Source organism: Gorilla gorilla, chromosome 18, assembly GCF_029281585.2.
Source record: "Gorilla gorilla gorilla isolate KB3781 chromosome 18, NHGRI_mGorGor1-v2.1_pri, whole genome shotgun sequence".
Taxonomy (NCBI): domain Eukaryota; kingdom Metazoa; phylum Chordata; class Mammalia; order Primates; family Hominidae; genus Gorilla; species Gorilla gorilla.
This window is the reverse complement of record NC_073242.2, coordinates 114,463,854-114,486,595: the sequence shown is the minus strand read 5'-3', so window position 1 is coordinate 114,486,595 and position 22,742 is coordinate 114,463,854. Positions and strand designations below refer to the sequence as shown.

Genomic DNA, 22,742 nt, shown 5'->3' with positions numbered 1-22,742 from the left:
TTCAACAAATATAGAGTATCTGCCCCCTGCCAGTGAATTTTCTCTCATTCAATTTACATGGCCACCTGGAGGCAGGTGCTATTTAAGATAACCCACTGTGAGCAACTTGTCCCATGTCACACCATTGGTATGAAGTGGATCCAAAGACCAGCAGCTGGATGAGCCACCACTCGATAGCTTCCAAATGCCAAGTGGTCTCCGCACGTTCCCAACCCCAATCCCAATCCCAGCCCCTGAGCCCTGACTCTCTCAGCACCGTTCTTAGAGTACAGAACAACCCTTTCTTCTCTGCCCCATCTATTTGGCAAACTTCAGGTCCTTCCCTGAGGCAGCATGAGATGCCTGCCAATGGCCGGCATGAGGTTCTCACTGTTACCTTCTCTCCCAGGCCACAGATGCAGCCATCTAGATGCCAAGCCATGCGGGAAGGAGGTGCCAGGCCTGGAGGTGCCAACGCTCTGGCCAGAGGCTGTGCTTCTGAGGTGGAAGGATGGGTGGGACACATGCCACCTGTCCCACCCATCGCCTCACCTTTTCCCTTCACTTGCAGTTGCTCTGGGGACACTTTTGGCCCTACCAGGAAGGTCTTGTGGGTTTGGATCAGATTGGGCCACCAGGGGAGGTGGCTTGAGAAGAACATCAGGGACTCTGGGAGGTGGTCCCTAAGCTTCCACCCTCAGCTCCTTCCACCTGAACAGACCTGCTGAGCAAATGCCAGCAAGCTCATCCCCCCCCTGCCCTGCAGTCACCTCCCCCCTCCTCAAGGATCTGTTCCTCCTTAAGAGAAACTATGTGAGTGGCATGGAGGTCAGGGACAAGAGGGAGCCCATGACAGTTCCTGGCCCCCAGCCTCTCTGCATAAACCCCTGGCATTACTTCCAGAGGATCTGCATTCAAAGCTGGGTGCTTGGGACAAGGGCCCTGAGAGTCCACATGGCACCTTCCTATGGATTAGAAAAAGACACTCCTTTCTCTGCTGAGAGGATGAGAACAGTGTCAGTGCACATGTGTTGAAAGCGGATTGTAGCCTGGATCTGAAACCCTCCACTTCCTCGGGTGGGTGCCCTTGTGCAGCGCACAACCTGCCTAACCCGACACGGCAGACGTACTTGGGTTGAGAATGAGTCATTCTTAAACTTTAAAGGCTCCAGTGCTTCTGTCTGTGCTCCCAGCAGCTCTGCTGGAGCTCAACACAGGGTGAGAGCATAAGCTCAGGAGAGGGGGGTCCTCAGATCTTGCCAAGGTTTCATGCCACCACTTTTCTCTTTAACCCCATAGAGCATAAAGTATCAGAGACCGGTAAAGAATATGAACGTGTGTGCACGGGGTGCTAGGGCCAATATCCCAAGATGCCCCCATCATCGCAGCTCAGATTTCAAGGTTACAGTGGGAAGAATTTCTGTCTTTCAAAGGAAAGGCCAAAAAAACCCCAATCCAACCACACATGCACAAACCAAAGACCCAAAACCTAACAACGAAAAGTCCGCAAAGTCAGCCACGAGATAAGTGAAATCGAAGTTGTGGCTTTCTGTGTTCTGTGACAGAGGACACCTTCCGAGGGTCTTCGGCAAGACTGAAGATAAAACCCAGGAATCCCAGTGTGGAGTCACACCACACGTGGAGTTCCTTCCATGGACTCACTCCTTTAGTCTTCGTAACACTCACGACACAGGTAATACTACCACTTCCATGTTAGAGAGGGGTAAACTGAGGCACAGAGCCCTTAGGGTACTTGCCTAGGTCCTACAGCTGAAGCTTGAACCCAGGCCATCTGGCTCCCAAGTCCAGGCTCTCAACCTAATTCAGGGGTAGGATCTTGTGGCGAAATCGCCACCTACCCAGCAGGGGGTGGGTGCTGGCTCAGGCACCCCCACTTTGGGTGAGGGGCAGTCACCATGGGCATGACAGGGGTTGTGAGCCCCAATCCCAGCCTCCCTCTGGCTGGCTCATCTCCCCACGTGCCTGTCCAGGTATGCTGGGCCCCCTCTGCACACAGGGAGAGCAGGCAGACAGAGGCCAGCAAGGTGCCCCCTCACAAAGCTTTCGGCTGACATTTATCCTGAACGCCTGATCACGGCCCTAATGAATTCACTAATGAGGAAAAAACATGCCCTACATAAGCCCCCAGTCCAATTAGACAGACCAAGCGGGCCCGCGGTGGCACTTTTGCCAGAGACCCCAAGCGGGCCGTTTGCAGGTGTCTTTGCTAATTAGCACGAACTCAGTCTCTGTCTCCACGACCTTTCAAATGCCAAGAGCCTGTCAGCCTGTCAGTGTCCATGTCCCTGGAGGGAAATGCTGTCTGGCACTCAGCCCTCTGCCACCCCCTGAGTTTATGTCCCAGGCTGCCAGTCAGGCCCCTCATGCTAACCTTCCCATAGGGACTGGGCATCCGGTATCCAGCTCAGCCAAACAAGTCTCTGTCACAGGAGCCACCCTGACAGGCAAGCCCTGAGCCTTTGTTCCTGTAATCTCTAAGTCCTAAGGACAGCCTGGAGGGTCCTTTGAGTTTGCACCCCATCTCCCGCTCCCCTGAGGCATCCCATCCATCCTTCTTGTAGACACCTGAGGCAGGGCTAGCATCAGTGTGGAGCAGTCCTGTGTGTGCTTGTGTGCCTATCGGCCTCCACATCTGCACCCCCTGCACACCTGTTCTCATCCCTGCACACCTGTTCCCATCCTTGCACCCACACCTCCTTGCACACCTGTTCTCATCCCCGCACCCACCACCTCCCTGTACACCTGTTCTCATCCCTGCACCCACACCTACCTGCACACCTGTTCCCATCCCTGCACCCACACCTTCCTGCACACCTGCTCCCATCCCCGCACCCACACCTCCCTGCACACCTGCTCCCATCCCCGCACCCACACCTCCCTGCACACCTGTTCCCATCCCTGCACCCACACCTTCCTGCACACCTGCTCCCATCCCCCCACCCACACCTCCCTGCACACCTGTTCTCATCCCCACACACCTGCTCCCATCCCCGCACCCACACCTCCCTGCACACCTGCTCCCATCCCCGCACATCTGCTCCCATCCCCGCACATCTGCTCCCATCCCCGCACATCTGCTCCCATCCCCGCACCCATGCTCCCATCCCCGCACCCACACCTCCCTGCACACCTGCTCCCATCCCCGCACCCACACCTCCCTGCACACCTGCTCCCATCCCCACACCCACACCTCCCTGCACACCTGTTCCCATCCCCGCACCCACACCTCCCTGCACACCTGTTCCCACCCCTGCACCCACACTTCCCTGCACACCTGCTCTCATCCCTGCACACCTGCTCTCATCCCTGCACCCACACCTCCCTGCACACCTGTTCTCATTCTTGCATCCACACCTCCTTGACATCTATTCTCACCCCTACACTCATTCCTCTTTCCCCAGCCATTCTATTCCCACACACTACTCCCCTATCTATACCCACACCAAGTCCCATCCCCACTCCTACAAGCTTTTAAGCTGCTGTGTTGAATCAGAACCTGCCTGCACCGCTGCCCCCCGACCATGTGAAGAATATCACGTGCCATCTCCAAGCCTTGTTTTCGTCATCTGGAAGGAGGGTGGGGGTTGATACTTCTTGTCTCAGGAGGATCACAATGAAGATTAAAGGAAAAAGCGCATTCAAGTCCTGGTGCATAACAGACGTTCAGTGACTGCTGGCAGCCTCCCCCAGACCGAATTCCCTGCTGAGCACAGAGGAATCAAACCCCTCTGGACAAGCCACACCTGCGGACTCCCATTTCCGAGGCATTTGAGGCAGAGCAGCTGGGACTTATTGATATCTTCAATGAGCCAAGCCAGGAGAGCAACTCTCTATCCTCAGACAGCCCTCTGAGGTGGCTGCTGTAATTATTCCCATTTACAGATAAGGAAACTGAGGCTGGAGAATTTGGTGACTTGCCTGAGGCCAGAGCCGGTACGCGGCTGAGCCAGGACTTGAGCCTAGGCAGTCAGGCTGGGGGACCTGGGAAGCTCTTGCTGGAACCCGCATCTCACACCCACATTCACCCTGGTGACAGCCCCTAACGGTCACATAGTGGTGGCTGGGAAGATGTAAGCCCCAAGGAGAAGGAACAGGCTCGGCCTTTGAGGAGGCTGCAGTAAGGAAACTGAGGGTCCCACAGCTGTGATCAGGGGGTGGACACATGGCCTCTGATGGGGGGAGCCTGCAGCAAGGACAGAACCCCATCTGTGCCCGAGGGGGCCAGGCACCACCCGCCCATGTGTATACACTGCAGTGGCTCCTGCAGAGCTGCACACTCAGGAAGCCACACACGCACACTAACTGCACACACACTCGGGATGCACAGCCATGGCTAGAGGCCCACGCTGGACACATGCATTCCCAACAGCCTCACGCTGCTGAGTCACCGAGATACGCACAGCCACGCTCTCACCAACAAACACGTCCACCAAGTCTACAGACATTTACCAAGGACCTACTGTGTGCTGGGTATCAGGCCCAGGACAAGGGACAAACCCAAATCCCTACCTCTCAACCTGCTGGAGGAGCCAGGCCAGCACACAGGCAATGACGCTGAGGGCTCCAACGACCCCATCTCAGGGACAGCCCCCTGATTTCCCCTCCTCATCTCCAAGGCTTTTCAGGCCATGATGCTACGGCTGTTTTTCCAGAGCCACTTCATCTCCCTACGTCCCTCTTATTCCTCCTCTGCTCTGTATGGAATCACTGCTGATGGTCCTTCTTCCCCAGAGGCCTGGGAGTGGTCACTGTCACCCCCCAGGGATGCAGGAGGCCAGGGTGGGAGACTCGTCAGAACTGATTCCAGCCCAGGCCTGTGCACCTGCCCTCCCACCATGCCCAAGGCCTCCAACTCCACCCTGCAACCGCCCTGGGTGGGAGCCGTCAACAGGAACTCCCAGGGATGAGGCGGGTGCTGGGGACCCAGGCCAGAGCTGCCACCCTCAACTCCAGCTTGTGCAGGAGAGGAACCGGGGCCAGAGGCGTTGGGGACCAAGGGCCCTGGGGCAGGTCACAGGGTCTCTGTTGCCTGCTCTTCCCCTGCCACAGGCTTGGTACTTGATGTGGATTTTCTCAATGAATGAACATACCGGGAGCACGCGATTCTCTTTAAAAACATTTGTCACCCACACCGCCTCTCTGGCTTTTCCCCAAAATCCAGGGAAGGAGGCAGGCCAAGTGTTATTGCCCCACTTTACCCACGGGAAAACCAAGGCCCAGAGAGGGAATCTGTCTTGGTTCAAGTCCACAGTGAGTTGCGTTGCAACTGTAATGATTCTGGTATTTTTAAGAAGGTGCTTTTTGTCAGCTGAGGCTCAGCTGGGCCTCCTAAACGTGCTCATTCTCTCAAGGCCTGGGCTCCTTCTGCAAGTGGAGCCCCTCCAAGGAGTCGGGAGAAGTGGAGCGCTATGAATTCCGTGGCCACAACAAGGCGCTGCTCACATTTTTGAAGAGGCTGAGAGAGAAAGGGAAAAGGGCCCCGGTCTTCAGGAGAGCCTCCACTTCTTTCACGCAGCTGGGCAACCCTGGGGCAAATTGCTTAACCTCTCTGGGCTGCTATGGTGTCAACAGAGGCAAGAGCACTGACTGCTCAGGTTGCTACGACGAAGAATTGCACCAAGGCTTGTAAAGGGCCTAGCGTGAGGCTGGGGGCTTCCTTTAAAGGAGGGTTTCTGGGCCCCAGCCTGGGCTCCTCTGGTCCAGCCCAGCTAGGAAAAGGCCTAAAGTACACCCAGCCCTTACCACGGCCAGTCATTGTTCTTGGCATCACAGACATGACTCACTGCGCCCTTGAGTGGAGGTGTCCCTACTAAGTAGGCCCTACTAGGATTCCCATTTTACAGACAGGGAGGTCAAGGCACAGAGCAGCAGCAGGATTTGGCCTTCTAACTTCAGACCCCTGCACTCCAAACCTTTAGGCTCAAGGTTGCGCTTGTCTCCTATCCCTGATCCCTTCCCCACGAAGCACGAGGACAGAAGGAGCGGGGCGGCGGTCGGCCTGGAAGGGAAACTCACCATTTTTGTCCGCACGGCGGAAAATCTGCAGAAAAGAGAGGCTGAGTCAGCCCTGGGCCAGGGAGAGGCAAGCGCTTCCTGCAGCCTCTGACCGGATACTGGGATCCTTCTCTTCTCCCAGAAGCAGCTTAGGGTCCTGGGAAGCTGAGCCCCCCTTCCCTCTCCCCCTCCCCGGGCTGGAATCCAGGAGGAACTGATGAGGGATGTTGCAGACAGAGGCCATCCCCTCGCCCACGTGGAAGCGGCTGCCAGTACCACCAGCCTGCTCCCAGCCACGCTGACACACACACGCAGGCCCACGGCCATCCCTGCAGGTGTTGTCCACAGTCATCAGTCCACGCAGCTTCACCCACCGCCAAACGCTCAGCTGCACACAACCACACTCCGAATCAGTGTCCCAGGGAGCGCCACAACCTTTACCACTGCAGTCCTTCCAAAACCCCTGGTGTGTTTCCAGGGAGGTTGGGCTAAGTCCGACGGAGGTGTTTGCAAGGCCTGGTGACAATGCCAGCCACGGGCAGGACTGCGTTAATTTTGGGGTGCAGGAGGAGAAACAGGACGCCAAGAGTTCAGAAAAGCAGCCGCAGATGAAGTTCCGGCTGCATTAGGCAGGGATGGGTGGAGGGCAGCTCCAAGGCTGGCCTGAACCTACAAGACCAGGTGCCTCCTCGTTCTGCCTTTCCAGTGACATCTGAATCTGTGGGACAGAGCTGCTCCCCTTTCCTCAAGGTCTGGCTGGCAGGTGCTGCTTGCCAGGCTGAGGCTCGAAGGCAGCTTTCCGCCCCTTCCAACACCATCGCCTGGAGAGCTTTCAAAACCTCCTCAGCCCAGGCCACACCCCAGGGTGACTGAATCAGCTGTTGTGAGGTCCACTCTGATTTCAGCATTTTTAAAGCCTCCCAGGCCCAATGTTGACACCTGTGCGCTAAGACCTTGCTATTCAGAGGAGCTGTTTGGGTCCCGCAGGAGCTTGTTTGCAATGCAGGATGTCCCACCTACTCTGCACTGTAGTGGAGTCAGACCTTTCACTGTAACCAGTTCCCACGGGGACTGATTCACCAGCACTATTTTTTTTTTTTGAGATGGGGTCTCACTCTGTCACCCAGGCTGGAGTGCAGTGGCGCGATCTTGGCTCACTGCAACTTCTGCCTCCCAGGTTCAAGCAATTCTCCTGTCTCAGCCTCCCGTGTAGCTGGGACTACAGGCGCCCGCCACCACAACTGGCTAATTTTTGTATTTTTTAGTAGAGACGAGGTTTCACCTTGTTGGTCAAGCTGGTCTCGAACCCCTGACCTTAGGTGATCCACCCGCCTCGGCCTCCCAAAGTGCTGGGATTACAGGCGTGAGCCACGGCGCCCGGCCCACCGGCACTTCAAAGCCTGAGAAGGATCCCAGCGTCTGCGGTGGCCCCCACCCCAATCTCACTGGCTTGTTTTAACAAGGAGGATGCTGAGACCCAGGGAGAGGCAGCAACATGTACACATTTCCCCACACCAGGGAGGGCTGCTGGGGCCAGGTCAGCCATGGAGGAGGAGGAGGTAATACTCACTCTGACCCTTCCACCCTCTGTCCTCGCCTTGGGGTAAAGGACAGATGCCCTCGCCCCCCATCCCTCCAGGCAACGAGAAAGGGGGCACCCTTGGTCATTTCTAGGCACCTGGGTGGTGAGACTGACGCACAGCTATGGGAGGGCCTCTCAAACATCACCCCTCCTCCTGGCTGAACCTCAGACCCCCAAGCCCTCCTCAAAGATCCAGCCTGGGCACCCCGCAGCCCCGTTCCTGACTGGGCAAGGCTCCTCAAAACTGGGGTCCCTATCTGGGTGTCCCAGATTCCCCTTGAGGCCAGGCACCAGGCAGGTGCCGGCTCTGGGCAGGAATGCTGAACACATGAGTGACATGGCAGGGCTGACACCTGGTAATGTCAGCCAGCTCCAGGAGTCTGCATGAGCACCTCCCGCCCCACCCCCGCTCATCACTCCTTTTGGCAGGTGAGGAGATGGAACCTCAGAGCCCCCACCCTGACTGGGCAGGGCTTCGGTGCAGGGCAGCCTGGGGCTGCAGCGCTCTGCCCAGGACTTTCAGTGGGAGCTCTGCGGGGGTCCTGAGGAGGGGATGGTGTGGCTGCATGGGTGTGTCTCTGGCTGTGTGTGCGTGCGTAAGCGAGTGCGTGAGTGTGTGAATGTGTGCCTGCGAGTGTGGCACTCTAGAGCTCCCCCTGCTCTGTCCGGCCCTCCCAGTCCAGACCCCGCCAAGGGTTCCAGGAGCAGGGAAGAGGAGAGAGGAAGGGAGGGAATCCCCCGACTCACAGGGATCCGCGATACACGCGTGTGCACATTCACACACACCCACCACTCTCCCAGAAATCCACCACACAGGCAGAGGCAGCCCCCAGCCCCACCCCAGCAGGACCCTTGCTGAAACACGCAGTCAACATCCCCAGAAGCCTCCTCCACCTCCTCCTAGCACTCTGCTGGGAGAAGTCCTCCTCCTCCGAGCCGCCCCCTGAAGATTCCTCCCTCCCGGGTGAGGCGGGTGGGAGGGTGAGGTGGGCTTCCCAGAGATGGGTGATTCGGGTCCCAGGGGAGTTAGGAGGGGTGAGGGGTGAGTCTGGTCCATGAAGAGGACCCAGCTCTCGGTAGGGTAGAGGGGTGTGGGGAAGGGAACAGAGGACTTGGAATGGAAGGGGGCGGGGTGGGGAAGACCAGAGGGGTACCAGCTCAGGGCTCATGGGCGATGGCTCTGGCTCAATGGAAAGGAGACGAGAAGACAGAAGGTGGGGAGGGGGCTTCACTTTTAAAGTGGCAGTAGCTGGGGCAAAGGGTCTTTGGGCGTGAGATGAACGGGGGCTCAGGGTCTAGGGCGAAGAGAGGTGGGCTAGAGGTAGGGGTTGTTAGGGGTCTCAGAAAAGTATCGCTCCGGACAGGATCCGGGATGGAGAGAAGGAGGCGGCTGGACGCGGCGAGGGGCTCCGGTCCCGCGGGGTAAAGGGTGGGGGTTTGGCTTGGACAAAACTATGGGGACAGTGGCCGGGTCCGGGGGCTCACGGGTCCCCACTTTGGGCAGGCAGGGACTCCAAGAAGCGCCGGCGGAGGGGCGGAGGAGGGGGGTCTCCCGGTCCAGGGAGAGGACTGGGCTGGAGACCGGCCTGGACGTGGCGGGGCTGGGAGCTCCCGCTCTGGCACGCGGAGGGGCCGGGGGTCTCCTGCCCGGGTAGGGGGGGGCCTCGCGGGTCTCGGCGTCGGGGTCCGCCCGAGGGGCGGAGGGGGCTCCGGGTCCCAGCGGAGGCCACGGCGGGGGTCCCTGCCGGCGCGTACTCACGTCCAGGATGACGGCGGTGCCCCCGCGCGGCGAGGCTGGGCCGGGGTCCGCGGGGGCGGCGGGGGCCAGCGGCTCCCGGGGCTCGCCCATCCTGGCGCCCACCCAGCGCAGCAGCCCGCCCAGCGCCCGGCCCTGCTGCGGCGGCTCCCGGAGCAGCCTGTGCGCGCCGGCCCTGCACAGGCGCGCCGCCCGCTCGCACATCGCGCCGCGCCCGCCGCCGCCGCCCGGAAGCCCGCCGACCCCCGCCCAGCTGCGGCCCGCCCCCGCGCGACCCCCTCCCCGCGCTGCCCGCGCTGCCCCGCCCTCTCTCCCGCTGCCCCCGCGGCCGCGGACACCACGGGGACTGGCCGGCGCCGGGGGGCGGGCCGGCCGGACCCCGAGCCACGTGCCCGCTCCCCGCCGCCCCCACCCCCGCCGGCCGGGCGCGGGGCCTGAGGACTGCCCGCCGGGGCGAGGGGCGCGGGCGCAGCCACAGAGGGGGCTACCCGGAGGGGAGGGGTATGTGGGGCCTGGGGGCGGGGCGGCGCCCCTGGGGTCTGCTTCCCAAAAGTCTCCTGCTCTCCCCGCTTCTAAAGTCCCCCCTCCCACTCGCGGCGCGCTGCAGGGGCCGAAGCGCGGGTGTCCAGCGAGCCCGGAGCGCCCTCTGCCGGCTCCAGCCCCGGGGAGCGGCGCCCACGCACCGCCGCCCCGTCACATCCGCGGGCGCCCACCCTTAACTCCCGCGGGCGTGCACGCCCCCTCAGGCCGCCCCCTTCCTTACAAAACGCCCAGAACCAGTTTTCACCCCAGAACATCTTTCCTTCACACTCCATCCACCCATCCATCTATCCACCCACCCACCTGTCCGTCCATCCATCCATCCATCCATCCATCCATCCATCCGCCCGCCTACCCGTCCATCAATCCATCTAAACATCCATCCACCCGCCTACCCGTCCATCAATCCATCTATACATCCATCCACCCATCCTCCCATCCATCCATCCAGCCGGCCGACTGTCCGTCCATCCACCCACCCACCCTACCATCCATTCATCCATCCATCCATCCATCCATCCACCCACCCACCCACCATCCTCCCATCCATCCATCCATTCACCCACCCACTCATCCTCCCTCCCTGGCATCCATCTATCCACCCTCCATCCATCCATCCATCCCTCCACCCTCCCATCCATCCATCCATCCATCCATCCATCCGCCTGCCCGCCCATCTGTCTGTCCATCCACCCACCCACCCTCCCATCTATCCATCCATCCACCCCCCACCCTCTCCATCCATCCATCCACCCACCATCCTTCCATCCATCCATCTATCCTCCCTCCCTCCCATCCATCCATCCATCCTCCCTCCCATCCATCCACCCACCCACCCTCCCTCCCATCCATCCATCCATCCATCCACCCACCCACCATCCTCCCATCCAACCATCCTCTCATCTATCCATCCATCCACCCACCCACCCACCATCCTCCCATCCATCCATCCATCCATCCACCCATCCTCCCATCCATCCACCCATCCACCCACCCACCCATCCTCCCACCCACCCACCATCCTCCCACCCACCATCCTCCCATCCTCCCATCCACCCACCCATCCTCCCACCCATCCTCCCATCCATCCACCCACTATCCTTCCATCCATCCATCCTCCCTCCCTCCCATCCATCCATCCATCCTCCCTCCCATCCATCCATCCATCCATCCACCCACCCACCCATCCTCCCATCCATCCATCCACCCACCCCCCATCCTCCCATCCATCCAACCATCCTCTCATCTATCCATCCACCCACCACCCTCCCTCCCACCCACCCATCCATTTAAAAGATGAATTAAGGAGAACCCACTAGGTGCCAGGCAGGTGCCCAAGCACTGAGTTCCAGCAATGGGCAAAACAGATGGTGTACTTGGTCTCCCGGAGCTCCTGGAGCTTACATCCAAGTGGGCAGAGCCAAACACTGAAATGATTCCACAAACAAATGAACAATTAAAACTGAACTGCTGGAAGGGTGTGGTGGCTCATGCCTGTAATACCAACACTTTGGGGAGCCAAAGAGGGCGGATCACTTGAGGTAAGGAGTTCAAGACCAGCCTGGCCAACATGGTGAAACCCCGTCTCTATTAAAAATACAATAACTAGCTGGGCGAGGTGGCAGTCACCTGTAATCCCAGCTACTTGGGAGGCTGAGACAGGAGAATCATTTCAACCCAGAAGCAGAGGTTGTAGTGAACCAAGCGCCGCAGCACTCCAGCCTGGGTGACAAAATGAGACTCTGTCTCAAAAAAAAAAAAAAGAAAAAAGAAAAAAAAACTGAACTGCTATGAAAAGGTAGCACCTTAGACCATGAAAGGAGTGTTTGCTGTGATGGCAGTGGAGGGGTTTGTGTCAGAAGAGGCTTCCTAGAGGAAGTGATTCTTAATGCTGAGACATCCCAAGGAAGAGGAGTTAAAGAAAGGCGGGAAACTCTCCTGGGCTGGGGACTGTCTGTGCAAAGGTCTTGGGGCAGGCAGAGACCCGGCCAGCAGGAGGGACTGAAAGGAGGCCGCATGGCAGAACAGAGAGGAGGGAGGCCTGGGACAGGCTGCGGAGGGGGCGGGGCTGCAGCGCCCTCCTGGACACCACTGCTTGCACACACCCGCCACTCCCACCCCCAGGCTCTAGTACAGCTGCCCGCTCAACTGCCCCGACACTTGGGGCGCCTATCCTTTGTACCCCAAGGCCCCAGCCATGGACCTCATCCAGGACCACATGCCCCAGGACTCCTCCCACAATCCCCTTTCCTCCCTTCCCCCCAGCCCAGTGCAGGGTTCCGGGAACGCAGCTCCCTCCCTGAGCACAGAGTCCTCAGACGCATGAGTGCAGGTGGGCACTGGCTTTATTTGGGACCTGCTTCTGGAAGGTGCAGGGCTGCAGGTCTCCTGGCTGGGTGCTCAGCTGGTCACACCAGCAGCTTTCCCCACAAATCCCAGGTCTAGGCCGACCCTGGCCTGCGGCCACTGTTACCACCTCAGACACTGGTCTAAGTCCAGGGCAGCCTGGGATCCCTACTCCTCTTGACCCCAAAGGCCAGCAGCGTGGGCTGACACCCCTCCCTGGGGCATCTTTCGACGGGTCCTGCATCCAGCAGGGATGTGGTCATCTCTGTCCTCTCAGGGCCTGGGAGCCAGCGGGTCTGGCCGAGTGTTAGGGTGGCTTCCTGGTCTCCTTCCTTAGCAGGGAGCTGGCCACAGCCAGGGCGCCCCCCTGCACAAACCTCACGAAGTTGTCCCCGGCCAGCGGCCCCATGGCGTACAGGCCCTCCTGGCGGGTGCTCTGGTAGGTGAAGGGGTCCACATCAATGGGGTTCCTCTTGGCGCTCAGCGGCTGGTCAGGATCCACTGCAAAGTCAGCCCCTGCCCCAGGCAGGAACGAGAGGTCGGGGTGGGAGCCGATGAGGACCAGCACCAGGGAGACCCCAAACACCTTCTCAGCACCCTCGAGGTCCTGGAACACGGCCTGGCAGTCTTCCTTGAAGCACAGCAGCTGGTGCCTGGGGAGGCTGCGGTAACCCTCGTAGGGGCTGGGCGACAGGATGGACTGCTCCCGCATCATCTGGTGCACCTTGTGGTACTCGGGGTACAGCATCTTGGGCAGCTGGTTGAACACCAGGCCAGGGTCGTCCACGGCCCGGCGGAAGGCATGGATCACCGGGATGTTGTAGTGGCGGGCGTAGAGGACCGCGTCGGCCGCTGACAGCCCCGCGCCGATGATGAGGACAGGGTCCGAGGCCGGGGTCACCGCACCCACCCTTGTGGCCGCCTCCAGGGCAGACAGCTCATGGTGGATGAAGGGCAGGGCCTCCCCAGGGATGCCCAGCCGGGCCGGGCTGTCGAACGTGCCCGTGGCGAGGACCACGTTGCGGGCCCACAGCGAGAAGGGCGGCTGGGCCTGGTTCCTGGTCAGGAAGCCGCTCACCTGGAAGAGGGGGCTGGAGTCCTGGGCCCCACAGCTGCTGGGATCGGGGGTCCCCCACTCCACGGCTGTGACTACAGCACCGGACACAAAGTTATGCCCCAGACCCTTCTTGACCACGTAGTCCCTGTAGTAGTGGGCGATGTCCCCGGCCGTGGCCCGGCTGTTGCGAAGACCTCTGTTGGGGAGGATGCAGGACGCCAGAGTCAGACACTGTTAGGGGTTGGGGGGCTCGGTGGGACGGGAGATGTCCAGGGCAGTGTCAGGCCCTGGAGCTGGACTAGGCTGTAGCTGTAGGACTAGGCCAGGTAATTCAACCTCTCTAAGCCTCAGTCTCCTCTTCTGTAAAATGGAGCTAACAAGGGTGCCTCCCTCAGGAGAGGTGCTGTAGGGTGGTGTAGGATGCTCTAGGGTGGTGTAGGGTGGGGTTCAGAGGGCAGCCTCCAGAGCCACACTGCCTGGGCTCGAATCCTGACTCTGCCATCAGGGAGCTGTGTCTGTTTCCCCAGTTTGCAAAATGAGGAAGATGTTGGTGGCAGGACCTATTTCGTGAGGTCGTGGAGAGGATTTGGTGAGCTGACAAAAACAAAGTGCTTAGGATGGAACCTGACTGGAAGTAAGTGCCATGTAAGGATAGGCCACCATGATTGTCACCTCAAAGGATTAAATATGGTATGATTCCATTTTTATAGAGTTCAGAAACAGGCAGAACTCATCTATGGAGTTAGATGTCAAGAGAGGGGTTACTTCCGGGGATGGGGAAGGGGATCCTGATCAGAAAGGGCATGGGGGCTTCTGAGAGGGGGTCTGCTTCTTGATTCTCTGTGCTTACCTTGAGAAATTTCATCAACCTGTACTCACAGGAGTTACGTACTTTTCTATATGTAGCCAATTTATTTTATTTTATTTTATTATTTTTTGAGATAGAGTCTCACTCTGCTGCCCAGGCTGGAGTGCCGTGGTGTGATCTCAGCTCACTGCAGCCCCTGCCTCCCGGGCTCAGGTGATTCTCATACCTCAGCCTCCTGAGTAGCTGGGACTACAGGCATGCAGCGCCACACCTGGCTAATTTTTGTATTTTTTTTAGAGATGGGGTTTTGCCGTGTTGGCCAGGATGGTCTCGAACTCTTGACCTCAAGTGATCCACCGGCCTCGGCCTCCCAAAGTGCTGGGATTACAGGCTTGCGCCACCGCACCCAGCCAATATGTAGTCAAAAAGTTGATTTAAAGTTGATTTAAAGACTCCCACGTGACGCACTCACCATCGTTCCCAGCCCACGCAGCAGCAGGAGGTATTTTATTATTGTTGTTGTTGTTTGGATTGTCACTCTTTCCAGGGGCAGTGACTGCAGGCCCATTCTTGTGGCCGTTGAATGACAGGCTTTGCATCATCCTCGCACCTTCCTGTATCTCACTGTGTGACCTTAGATGAGTTAATTTACCCAGCTTGTGGGCTCATGGTTCAAGATGAACTCCCATAGGGGAGAATCCTGTGCCACCTGCCGTCTGGCTACATGTAGCAGGAGCTGACAATGGACCCCCAAGGCCGTGCCAGTCAACCCAGCGCAGCCCGTCTGCGACCCTGGAATTTATCTCTGTGGGCAGTCATTCTCCTTTTCTCAGTTTTGGTAAAGATTGTGATACAGAACGGTCCCGAGAGCATGTTCTGTGCACAGTTATTTATAATAATGACACAATGGAAAGAATGAACGCTCCAGGGCTGGCAGGGGCTGGGTAACCTTGGCAGTGCCATGAGGCAGAGGGTGTGTCTGCGGTGGTTTTGTGCTCTGACGTCTAAGCCCAAGGCCTGGCACATAATAAGCATTCGGTGAAGATTTGCTGGACTGGGGATGCTCACTTGCCTTTGGGAATATTGTGAGGCCATGTAAAAGGATGGTTTTGAACGCTGTGACTTCGCCACATGAAATGCTTGGGATACAATGTGAAAATGCAAAATGAGCCTATAAAAGGCTGTGCTTACTAGCGAAATGTAAGTTTCTGGCTGCCTACTAACACGTAGCTACACAAACCTGGAAGTCTTCCTGCCAAACATGCAGAAGAGTCTTCGCATCAAAGAGATAGTGAGGCCTGGAGGGGGATGCCTGGGGTGCCTGCCGTTGGGGACACAGGCCTGGTCACAGCCCTGGGGGCGGAGGAAGCAGGGCTTCCCGAGAGGCAGACTGCACCCCGGTATCTGCGCTGGGGCAGCTTCTCATTGAGTGGATGCACCCCAGGAGGAGCAGGGACTGGAACTCCTTTATTCAGTGATTGAAACTGTGAGAGGCAAATCAATCTTGGGGCCCCCAAATCACTAAGTTAAAGGAAAAGTCAAGCGGGGAACTGCCTAGGGCAAAGCTGCCTCCCGTCCTACTCAAAGTCTTCCCTCTGCTCACTGAGATAAATGCACATCTGATTGCCTCCTTTGGAAAGGCTTATAAGAAACTCGAAAGAATGCAACCGTTTGTCTCTCACCTGTCTGAGACCTGGAAACACCCCTCCCTGCTGGAGTTGTCCCGCCTCTGGACGGAACCAATGTCCATCTTACATATAGTGATTGATGTCTCAAGTCTCCCTAACGTATACAGCCAGGCTGTGCCCCGACCACCTTGTGTACATGTTATCAGGACCTCCTGAGGCTGTGTCATGGTTGTGCGTCCTCAACCTTGGCAGTTAAACTTCCTAAATTAGCCTGCCATGGTGGCTCATGCCTGTAATCTCAGCACTTTGGGATGCCGAGGTGGGCGGATCACGAGATCAGGAGATCGAGACCATCCTGGCTAACACGGTGAAACCCTGTCTCTACTAAAAATACAAAAAATAATTAGCCGGGTGTGGTGGTGGGCGCCTGTAGTCCCAGCTACTCGGGAGGCTGGGGCAGGAGAATGGCTTGAACCTGGGAGGCGGAGCTTGCAGTGAGCTGAGATCGCGCCACTGCACTCCAGCCTGGGCGACAGAGCGAGACTTCATTAAAAACAAACAAACAAACAAACAAAACTTCCTAAATTAACTGAGACCCGTCTCAAATATTCAGGGTTCACAAACCTTTTCTCTAGGGTGGCCATGATGGGGCAGGAAGCCAGATGGGGAGAAAATACCCCAGGAGTGAAAGGGCGGGGAGAAGTGTGGGTTTGGGATGAGCTGTTTTCCTTCTGCATTTCCAATAACCTGCGTGACCTTAGGTGAGTTAATTTACCCAACTTGTGGGCTCATGGTTTAGGATGAAACTCACCTGTAGCAAAAGCATTAAAAAAAAAAGAAAAAAGAAAGTCACCCTATTCGCTGACCCAGAAAGATTGTTCTAGGCCAGGCTCAGAATAGACGGAAGGGCTGAAGGGAGACCACAAGGACTGGGGGAACTGTGCCAGAGGCATGGGGCAGGGCGTGGGGCTCAGGGGCCAGGTGTTACCCCCTCCTTAGAGGCTGGGGCACTACGGGGAGGCCCAGTTGGGGGCCATGTGACAGGGTGGTCTGCTGCTTGCACGGGACAGGGGGTCCTCGGGTGAGCCCAGCTCTGCTGCTCACCCCCACTCATGTGGGGTGGACAAGTCCTTTCCCTATCTGAGCCTCAGTTTCCCCCTCTGGAAGAAGAGGAAGACAGACCAGATGCACTCTGAAGCACCTGTACCTCTGGCTCACGGGCTCACTGTGGGGGGCCTGTGAAATCCCCCAAATCACTAAGCTAAAGGGAAAAGTCAAGCCGAGAACTGCTGAGGGCCACCCTGCCCCCCATTCCATTCCAAGTCACCCCTCTGCTCCCTGAGATAGATGCGTATCTGATCGCCTCATTTGGAGAGGCTCATCAGAACCTCAAAAGAATGCAACTGTTTATCTCTCACCTACCTGTGACCTGGAAGCCCCCTCCCCACTTCCTGCCTTTGCTTCAAGCTGGCCCACCTTTCCTGACCGAACCAATGTACTTCTTACAAATATTGATTGATGTCTCATGTCTCCCTAAAATGTATAAAACCAAGCTGTGCCGGATCACCTTGGGCACATGTCATTAGGACTTCCTGAGGCTGTCACGGGTGCGTCCTCAACCTTGGAAAAATAAAGTTTCTAAATTAACTGAGACCTGTCTCAGATTTTCTGGGTTCACAGGCCCAACCTTCTGTGTCCCCCAAGGCGTTCCGGGGCGGCCTCACCTTCGCTTCTTCTGCATCCAGTCCTTGACCTCCAGGTCCGGAAGCCCCATCCACTGGCCTTGGCTCAGGGTCACCATGGAGCCTTCAATGGACTGCAGGGAAAGGAACTCTTTGGTCCAGGCCTCTGCTCGCCTGAACCCATTTGGGGCTAGAGGGCATGGGAGGCCTTTGCTGGGGCTGGGTAGAGGGAGGAGGGAGAGGCAGGGTTGCGGGGTGGAGAATGAGGAAAGGGAGATGCCAGAGTCCTAGCCCCAAGTGGGGAGAACGAGGGAGAGAGCCCCCCACAAGCCATGCCCTCGCTGCCCCACTCACGTGCCAGGCTCCCCCAGGGAGGTTCCGGCCCAGAACCACGTGGGGGATGGCGTGCTCCTTCCGGTGCTTCCAGGTGAGGACCGACTTCATGTTTCCCCCAAAGTCTGTGTCCGGGCGCAGAAGGGCATCAAAGAGCAGGGCCACGGGGCTTTGGGATCGGCCTTCGAGGCCTTCGGACAGGTAGTCCAGGTCCTGGAGTGGGGCATAGGTCAGAGGGGCTGCTGGAGGAGGGTGGGGTCGTCTTCCCAGAGCCTGAGGCTGGGCAGGAACGTGGGGACTGGGGCCGGGCCATTTCCCTGGCACTGGAGGGTCTCAGAGAGATGCGCACCCTGGGGGTAGTTTGAAGTTCTTGTTTTGAGGTCTTTCTAGGAGGTCAAGGGCCCCAGAGTACAGACCAAATGCGCAAGCTTAGATGAGACTGGAGTGATTGCCTGGTCCTACATCCCTACCGTAATATCAGTGTGGTCAGATCAGCTTGGGAGGTGCTGCCTCTTAACAGCAGATAACACAGACGGGCATATTAAAGGCTCTGACAAGTCCTGCAGCCATCATTTACCTGTTTAATTTTGCCGAACCCAGTGTGTCCCTGTTTTACTGGAGTGGGGACATTTTTCTCTCTCTATTATACTGAGGAACTAGTATTCTATAGAGAGTACTTTGAAAAATGCTGATCTAGATCAAATGGTCAAGACCTATTTCCTCATCTCCAACTCAGGGGCAGGAAGGGAACAGGAGGATGTACACTGCCTGACGAGGGAGGTCGACAAGGGGAGGTCGTGGAGGAGCACAGTGGAAGACAAGGGGTACGGAGGGAGGATTTGCAAACCCTTGTGGGCAGGAGGTAGTGGGACTGAAATATCTGTGGTGGAGTTTCTCAACCTTGGCCTTACTGACATTTGAGCCAGCTCATTCTTTGTAGCTAGAACAAAGTCATCCAAATGTCAGTGGGGCCAAGGTTGAGAAACTCCACCACAGATATTTCAGTCTCACCACCCTCATTGTCCTGTGCAGTGCTGGATGTTTGCCAGCATCCCTGGCCTCCACCCTGCTAGATTTGGTAGTACCGTCACCCTGCCATGACAACCCAAATTGTCTCCAGACATTGCCAGGTGCCCCCCGAGGAGAAAAATCATCCCCTCCTTGAGAACCACCGGCCTAGGGCATACTGAGCCCTAGATCGTGTGGCATTTGTGGGTCTCTGATTTCTCTTTCACGATCTCCGTGGCTGACTTTGTGGACTCTCGAATTCTGTGTTTAGTCTTGTTTCCAGCAAACACACACTTTTGTTTTTCCCTGGGAAAGCGGTGGTAGTTTTCCAAGGGCGGGTATGTCCTACCCAGAGCTCTGGCCCCAGGCTGACCCACCTGGTCCAGGATGGAGACCCCTGGGGCCTCGGTGAGCTTCCTCTGCAGCAGGGGGTGTGGGTGGACGGCATCTGGCTTCATGTAGGGTGTGTAGCCGGAGAGCAGGTAGGACAGGCAGATACCAGAGGGGCCGTTACCTGGGGAGAGAGGGTGGAGGTTAAGGGGGTGGCCTTTTCAGGTGGGGGACACCACTGTGGAGGGCTTTGATCTAGATGTGGCGCATTCATTCATTTATCCTTCATTCATAAAAATAAATATTTATTAAGCCCTTAGCCTGTGCCAGACACTGCGCCTAATAATAATTTTAAAAAGAAGGATGAACAACTGCTGAGAGCTTACTCTGTGCCAGGAATTGTACTGAGAGCTTTCACAACAGCCTCACAACAGCTTTAGCGAGGTAAGTGCCACTCTTTTCCTCCTTTCATACTTGAGGAAATGGGCACAGAGAGGTTAAGTTACTTGCCTGTGGTCCCACGGCTGGAAGGTAGACGAGCCGGGATTAAAACCCAGACAGAGGGAACATCTGACGACGCGACTGAGATTCTGAGATTGCTGAGAACTAGGTCAGATGGATGAGTGAATGTAGCACAGATTGCTACGTGGCCTGGGGGCGAACTTGAGTGGTGGGTGCTTGTGGGCGCTTAGGGGTGCTGAGCCACCTGTTGGGTCTGCTGCTTGCACGTCTGAAGAACTGCGCTGCCATCTGTGGCGCTTCCTGGGCAATTCACCAGGCACAGCCCTGTGATAGCACTTCTCTTTTTATCTGTCCTTTCCCCTCTTCTTATCTCGTCTGATTCGGAATATTACTCATATGCAGGATACCAGGAGGAACCATATGAAATCGCAGGCACCCATCTGCTTTTGCCTTACAGAAATGACCATCTCACGTGGCTTAATTGGACGCCTGCATACTGGGGGGTCATCTGTCCCCATTTGTGCAGACAGAGGACAGGAATCATAAGCCGCTACTGTGTGTCCTCTCGTGTGGGCACCTAGCACAGTGCTGGGCACAGGGTAGTCATGGGATCAGTGTGGGCTCAGGACCAGGCCTCCCTGCGCCACGCCGGGTCGCCTCCAGCTGATGGGTGTGTTCTAGACCCCTGGGTTCTCGGAAGTGTGAAAGGGAATGATAGTTTATAAACTGCTAAGCCTAGCACTGGCCACATAGTAAACGCTCAATGGCTTAATTTAAAGACCACTGTAAAGAGGCCAGGCCTGGGCCAAGCATGGTGGTTCACACCTATAATCCCAGCACTTTGGGAGGCTGACGCAGGCAGATCACTTGAGGTCAGGAGTTCGAGACCAGCCTGGCCAACATGGCAAAACCCCATCTCTACTAAAAATACAAAAGTTAGCTGGGCATGGTGGCATGCACCTGTAATCCCAGCTACTTGGGAGGCTGAAGCAGGAGAATTGCTTAAGCCCGGGAGGCAGAGGTTGCAGTGAACCAAGATTGCACTACTGCACTCCAGCCTGGGTGACAGAGTGAGACTTTGTCTCAAAAAAAAATAAAATAAAATAAAATAAATAAATAAATAAAAAATAAACCCCAAATACGAAAAAAGACACCAGGCCTGGACTTGCCCAGCTCCTGCCCTCAGACCTGGGGGGTACCCGGAAGGCTCAGCGGAGCCCCTTCCCGGCTGGGGCCTGACACTCACCCACAATGATGACTGGGAGGGGCTCTGAGCTGCTGGCGCCGAGGTGGTCCTTTCTGGAGGAGCTCATGACTGGTGGGGGGCTTGGGGCTGGCAGCGGACCTGGAGTGGGGGAGAGGGGAAGGAAGAGTCCATTCGGGTGAGGCCTGGGTGTCCACACAGCCACTTCACCTCCCAGCTAGGGTGGCCTCCTGTGGCCCTCAGGGTCTGGTCCGGGGTCCCCATGAGACATATCTGACGGGACTCCCTTCTTGCTCTCACACAGCCTCTGCTCCAAACAGGCCGTTTGCCCCCCCCCCAGTCATGCAGAATGTGCCCTCCCCTCCTCGGGCCTGGTTGCCCCAGGCAGCCACTGTCCCTCCGAGCCTCACTCTACTCTCCCATCTCACTGGGGCAGTAACAGTCCCCGAAACTCATTATCTGTCTTCCCGAGAGGCCATTCCTGCCCAACCCAGGAACCAGCCCTGCCAGGCCCTTCTGTGGGCCACAGTCTTCAAGTCCTAGTGTGGCCTGGTGGACTCGTCATCCAGCCCTGGCAAGTTGCTTCCTATCCCATTCCTGGGCCTCTCTGGGTCTCAGTTTCCTCATCTGTAAAATGGAAGCAATGAGTCCCTACCTCCTAGGGTGGTTGAGGGACACAGTAGGATCGCAGACGGGAAGCACCTGCCTGGAGTGAATCTGCCACGGGGAAAGGGCCAGCGCTGTGGCCTGCCCCAGGAGCTGGGATGGACTTGGGGAAATGGAAGGCGTGGCCAGGTTTGGGGACGTGCTGGTGAACCTGCTATCTCTGGGGCAGCCGCGCCCTCTGCTGGCCCAAGGCCCAAATCGCTCAAAGGGACCCAAGTGCTGGTCCTAGAGCTGCCGGTTCCCAGAGGAGCATTAGACCTACCTTCTTCCCCACACCAGCTAGCAGCGGACACCAGCATCACCCGAGGGCCACATGCTGCCATCCTGAGGGCCACAAGGCAACACCCTTGTGGGCACAGGGATGGTGAGCATTTGGCACTTACTGTGTACCGGGTATTTGACACGCTTTTTCTCATATCCGCCTCACGCTGACCCTGTGCAGCCCTGGCCATATTAATGTACCATTTCACAGATGTGTAAACGGGGCTCAGAGAGGTCGCACAAGCTTCTCAGTGTCACACAGCTGGCTTTGAAACCCAGGGTTCACTGGTGCCAAGGCCCTGCCAGTGCCACCACCCATACCACTCGGCCTGTCCCTCGAGATCCAGGGCCCATCCAAGTGTCACACTCAAGTGGCGGGCACAGGGCTTGGACCACCCGGAGTGGCCAGGGGTGGGGGCCCAGGGTCACCTGCCTCCAGAATTCTTCCAGAGAAAGTGGGAATCTGGATTTCTATGTGAATGATCTGATTTGAAGAAGTGGGCAATGAATGAACGCACAGTTTTGGAAGATGCTTAAAAGGCCAACCAAACACAGCTGAGACCAGTGTGTGGCCTCTGATGTGTGCAGGGTGACAGAAACACCATCGTCCACCTCCAGGCAGGTCCCGAGGAGATGGATGAGAAACTGCCGCACAGATGGGCCACTGAGAGGACCTATGTGTCGCCCCCACAGTGACAACAACTGACCTTCTCAGAGCACTCTACAGTTTGCAAGGAGGTTGCATCTAAGCAGTAGCGTCCAGCCCGCTCAGCAGCCTTGAGAGGTGGGCCCTGTCACCTCTGTCTTGCAGCTGAGGAGAAGGAGGCTCCGAGGGTGAGGATGTGCCTAGTGGGGAAGGGGTCTGTCAGGGACCCCCGTGTCGGTGCTCTCTGCTCCCTTGAGCATAGCCTTTCTTGCCTCCACGGGCGTGGGGGCCAGGGACAGCCTCCGTGTCCTGTCAAGTCAAGCTCGTGCGCCCAGCACCGAAGACCTCCTCCTCCCTTTCCAGAGAGAAGGAAGGTGACATGCTGCAGTCACCAGGGACCACATGGCCTCTTCATGCTCAGCTCCCTACAAGACCCCAG

General features: G+C 57.5%; 2 protein-coding genes across 10 annotated transcripts in view; both read right to left on the bottom strand.

The window, feature by feature from the left end:
* Positions 1 to 9,694, bottom strand: part of NECAB2 (N-terminal EF-hand calcium binding protein 2) — a 34,209-nt gene extending 24,515 nt beyond the window's left edge. For 2 of the 4 annotated variants that reach the window (XR_010131603.1, XR_010131604.1), the window contains exons 1-2: positions 9,336 to 9,694; positions 6,016 to 6,040 (exon numbers count right to left, since the gene is read on the bottom strand). Coding sequence is in view for 2 of the 4 variants with exons in the window: in XM_063700363.1 (XP_063556433.1) it covers positions 6,016 to 6,040; positions 9,336 to 9,536 (226 nt within the window). In the remaining 2 variants the exon portion in view is untranslated. The remainder of the gene's footprint in view (positions 1 to 6,015; positions 6,041 to 9,335) is intronic. The other 2 variants (XM_063700363.1, XM_031003153.3) reach the window with 2 other exon arrangements.
* Positions 9,695 to 12,199: 2,505 nt separating this feature from the next.
* Positions 12,200 to 22,742, bottom strand: part of OSGIN1 (oxidative stress induced growth inhibitor 1) — a 34,882-nt gene continuing 24,339 nt past the window's right edge. For all 6 annotated transcript variants that reach the window (XM_055366764.2, XM_055366763.2, XM_055366767.2 and 3 more), the window contains 5 exons: positions 20,773 to 20,871; positions 19,112 to 19,248; positions 17,748 to 17,939; positions 17,436 to 17,527; positions 12,200 to 13,471 (listed from right to left, as the gene is read on the bottom strand). In XM_055366764.2, coding sequence (XP_055222739.1) covers positions 12,526 to 13,471; positions 17,436 to 17,527; positions 17,748 to 17,939; positions 19,112 to 19,248; positions 20,773 to 20,839 — 1,434 coding nt within the window. In that variant the 5' untranslated portion in view covers positions 20,840 to 20,871 and the 3' untranslated portion in view covers positions 12,200 to 12,525. The remainder of the gene's footprint in view (positions 13,472 to 17,435; positions 17,528 to 17,747; positions 17,940 to 19,111; positions 19,249 to 20,772; positions 20,872 to 22,742) is intronic.